Consider the following 4755-nt stretch of genomic DNA (forward strand, 5'->3'; position numbering starts at 1 on the left):
CCCCAGGGCAGTACCCGGATCCTCATACATGTCACCCCAGGGCAGTACCCGGATCCTCATACATGTCCCACAGGCCAGTACCCGGATCCCCCATACATGTCCCCCAGGGCAGTACCCGGGGCAGTACCCGGATCCCCCATACATGTCACCCCAGGGCAGTACCCGGATCCCCATACATGTCCCCCAGGGCAGTACCCGGATCCCCATATATGTCCCCCAGGGCAGTACCCGGATCCCCCATACATGTCCCCCAGGGCAGTACCCTGCAAGTGTCAATGAATTAATATATTGTTTGATTGTATCTACTATTTTACTCATATGTAGCTCTGCATTGGGGTCAATTTACATCTATGTTACATGTGCTCATGCACTGCAGTGCCAATCATTTTGGATAGAACCTCAACGCAAAATACTTTTTGCATGCTTCTTACGAAAAATTGATACCGTTACAGCGTAGGTTTTGTTTCATGTTATTTTATTGTCACAGTTGCCTCATCAAGTGTCTACATACAAGTTTTATTTTATTAGAAGTGATGGACGCGTTTGAAGGAGCCAATTCTGGGGCTTGAGGCTCCCCAGTCGCTGTATCTCTTGTATTCTCCGGGTCTCAGGTAATACTGACGTCCCTTGTAGTTGGGCTCCTCATAGAACATCCAGAAGCCTTCATGGACATGGGCAGAGTGGATGTCATTGTAGTGGAATCTCTCAAAGACATTAGGACAATCCTCAGTGAAGTCCATCATCTGACCTCTGAAGTCTTCTCTCTCGTAGATCCTGATCCTGAAGGAATCATGCTGTAAAACAAAATGTGGTAAGAACACAGGTGTGACATTTTTTTCCAAGGCTCCTTCAATAGAGCTTCTGCTTTAAGTTTATCAGTTCTCCTTTTTAATGTCTTGATAGGTAAAAAATAAAGGTACCAATTCTTCTAGGAATCAGGTTTTCACATTCCAACACTAACAACCAGGGATGAGCTTAGGGTTCGGGTTGACCATGACCTGCACATCGTCATTGTTTGAGTGGTGGCTGAGCCACACAGTGTCTTTAGTTGAGTGGTGACTGAGCCATACATGATCATTGGTTTACTGGTGGCTGAGCCACACTTGGTCACTGGTTGACTGGTGGCTGAGCCACACTTGGTCACTGGTTGACTGGTGGCTGAGCCACACTTCGTCATTGATTCACTTGTGGCTGAACCACACAGCATCATCATTGGTTGACTGGTGGCTGAACCAGACATCATTATTGGCTGATTGATGGCTGAGCTACACAGCACCATTGGTTGCTAAGATGCTGACAGCCCAATATTGTCATTGGTTGGTATGGTGCATCCACCTGTGCCCTAGCAACTAATGAAGCACAGTGTAATTATATACCTGCACCCTAGCAACCAGCGTGCGACTCAGCCACTAGCATCCCAGCAACAGATGACACTATGCAGATCACACTATCATTGGTTTCTAGGACACAGGCAGCCCAGGATTTGTTCATCTTGACATTCCTCAAATCCAGACAGAAATCCAGGTTAGGTGAATAGCCAAGCGTACTGAATCCACTCGAGTTCAGTTTGCTTGAACTGGTACAGAAAATACAAGTTGTTCTTGCCAGAATTGCCTTATCCTTATCACTTCCTGTGCAATGAACTGAAAAGTCAATGTAACCCCCCAACACCCAAACCTCTCATGCTGTGTGTTTACATTAAGGGCACGCTGATAAGATTGTGGTGAAAAAGAAACTAATAGCAAAAAAAGCAAAGCTTTCTCGGCGTCTGTTGTGAACTTTGAAGATGATTGTCTCCACAGTGCCTATAGCCAGGGGCGTAACTAGAAATCACAGAGCCCCATAGCAAAATTTTGTATGGGGCCCCGTGATTGCTAGTTATGCAAATTGCAGAGGCCACCTGATATACCAAACAGCCCACCTGAGAGTGACCCTGCAGAGCTCACCATAGACTCTCTATAGTGAGCTCTGCAGGGTGTCAGATGGTGTGCACACCTCTTATCTGTCAACGATGTCCGCCTCCGTGGTCGCCGGGCCCCCGCCTCCTTTTCTGTCCCTGGGGCCCCGCCTCCTCTTCTATCGACGGGCCCCGCCTGCTCTTGGGTCGCTGGCCAGTGATGTAAGAGGAGGCGGGGTTGCTCTTAGGCGGGCCCCGGCTCCTCCTTCACTGCGAACGCCAGACCTCTTCTGCCGCAGCTGCTGGCTGTCACTGACACAGCTCCGCAGCGGCTGTGAGGGGAAATCAGTGATCTTCACAGCCGCTGCTGAGCTGTGTCAGTGACAGCCAGCACCCTTGCATGCCATAGCGACCCTGGCGGTTCAGACGGCATCAGAGGGATGCTCTGGCCGGGCCCCCCTGTGCCCCATAGCGGCCACCTGGGTCGCTATGGCGATTGTTACGCCACTGCCTATAGCTACATAGGTGCATGAGGGATTGTTCTAAAGTGTTTTACACAACAAGTACAAACTCCATAGTGCACAGTCTGGCCACGTGTTCACTTTAATTAACTATACTAAAAGTGAAATTGTCCTTTAAGTTTCCATATAGGGCTTACTGGTGGGTTGAGGATGAAGCAGGCCCTACTGTGGAAGAATGTTGTACAGATTTAGGACCATAAGGTCACATGTCTTTTATATTGCCACTACACATATCACTACATGCACAACTGTAACCAAATGCACCAGCCTGTACATTCTTACCTGGGGGCTCAGACGGCAAGACTTAATGGAGTCATTGTAGCCCATCCATTGCTGGAATTCGGGATACTCTCCTCTATGGAGGAAGTACTGGTGTCCTCTGTAGTTGGGTTGCTCATACAGGATCCAGTTTCCACTTTCCACACGGATGGAGTTGCAGCGTCTGAAGTATGAGGTCAGGTCGGGACATTCAGAGTTACACTCGTAGGAGCGACCCTGGAAGTTCCTGTCCTCGTAGAAGGTGATCTGTATAAAAAAAATAACAATGTTTCTGAGATACAATAATGTATTTTTTGTGTCCTTTACCTTTTATGGGAATACAGGATTTTAAATTAATAGATGTCTAATGCCTCTAATGCCTCATAGGAAGACCCATATTTTGGGATTCACTAGTGCCTTGGTTCTCAACTGGTGGTTTGAGACCCAAAAGTGGGTCGCGACCCCGTGTTCAGTCTGTCCCCATGTGCCTTCCACTTTTCTAGGTGAGAGGCTCCTCAGCCTCCCCCTAGTGCAGCAATGTCAGTTCTCGCGCCAAGCAGCCATTCAAAGTATGCCGCCCAGCACCAAGTGTCAGCTTGAGGTGGGGTGAGCTCCATCCATACGTGCATTGCTTACAGCTCCCTCGCATTTCATATAGAGGAGCCTGGACCGGAGTGACATCACATTCTGGCTCCCGGCACCTCTACAGGGTGTGCAAGGGATCTGTACAAGCAATGCACATATGGATGAAGCTCCATCACAGCAATCGCACCTACAATGCATTTTGGTGCGAGAAGTGCATTGCATTGCCATTCATTTGAATGGCACCCTAAATGCACCTCCCACCCACAGTTCTGTTTCCCGCATCGGAACACACAGTATCGCAATGCCGTGCGTTCCATTGCAGTGCAACTTGGGTCACGACTTAATGACCAAGAAAATTGTGGGTCCTGAGGTTACACAGATTGAGAACCAGTGCACTAGTGTACATACCAACTATAAGCTAACACCTTTGCCAAGTGCTCAATGGCACATTAAAGCTACTTTTGCATACACAGGCTCCTTCTGTTCTCCTCCGTCTCCTTTCCCCCAGTGATCAGTCTGCTGCGGGCAGGCAGGCAAAAGCATTTCCTCAGTCTCCCCTCCCCCAGTGATCAGCATGCTGCAGGCAGGAGGAAGCATTCCCCCACTCTCCCCTCCCCCAGTGATCAGTCTGCTGCAGGCAGGAGGAAGCATTTCCTCAGTCTCCCCTCCCCCCAGTGACCCTGGATGATGCCTGAACAAGGATGGAAACGGATGAAGGCACCGTCAGGCGGGAGTACTGTAATCTCTGTAATACCCGGAAGTGTTGCACTGACACATTACATAGCTTGCATGGACCTAACATGAATATATATATATATTAGGGCTGGTAATGATTAAAATTTTCGTGTTCGATTAATCTAATTTTTTTTAGTCGATTTAATTTCGATTAATTATAGTGCACATACATATCCAACTACATTGGCCTATAGACATACAGCACAGCAATGAGGTAATAAAATGAACTAGGATCACACTCATCCAGCACGTTATTAATCTCACGTGCCCCGCTCAATATGTCCGCCGCTTGAGTGGGGCAACTCAGAATAATAACGTGCTGGATTATTCAGGTCATACAAAGTAGCACAAAGATTTGAGAACTGTTCATAGAGTCGTGTGTATAATAGGAGGATTTATAAACTTTAGAGGACTGATAATGTTTTAAAAGCCCCGGCTTACCTTTCCCATGTTCGGATGAATGTTTCCTCGCTCAGGCCACGATCTGCGCTCAGCATGGGGGAAGCTTCTCCTTTATATACGTCCTCTTCTGTATACATTGAGAGGAACGCTGACATTTTTTTCCCCCGGTAAGCAGAACGTACAGCTATTTTTTTTCTGGTATGATTTGGAGGTCACATTGTCTGGCATTGTACGTGCTCATTGTCTCGCCCTGCACCTGTATTTCAAAGCTTTATCTAAACAACGACGCAGAACAAAAAAATACGTTTTTTCCCCTCTGTCAGCAGGACTCTTCTTTTTTTTTTTTTTTTTTGGAAA

At 47.6% G+C, this 4755-nt stretch overlaps 1 protein-coding gene across 1 annotated transcript; it reads right to left on the minus strand.

Moving 5' to 3' along the window:
• Positions 1–524: 524 nt before the first annotated feature.
• Positions 525–4446, minus strand: LOC108793595 (gamma-crystallin-3-like). The gene is made up of 3 exons (XM_018564585.1): positions 4438–4446; positions 2701–2943; positions 525–794 (listed from the first exon to the last, which is right to left on the minus strand). The coding sequence occupies exons 1-3, from the start codon at positions 4444–4446 to the stop codon at positions 525–527; spliced, it is 522 nt and encodes a 173-aa protein (XP_018420087.1).
• Positions 4447–4755: the final 309 nt, after the last annotated feature.

Source organism: Nanorana parkeri, unplaced genomic scaffold (assembly GCF_000935625.1).
Source record: "Nanorana parkeri isolate BGI_ZX_2015 unplaced genomic scaffold, ASM93562v1 scaffold763, whole genome shotgun sequence".
Classification (NCBI taxonomy): domain Eukaryota; kingdom Metazoa; phylum Chordata; class Amphibia; order Anura; family Dicroglossidae; genus Nanorana; species Nanorana parkeri.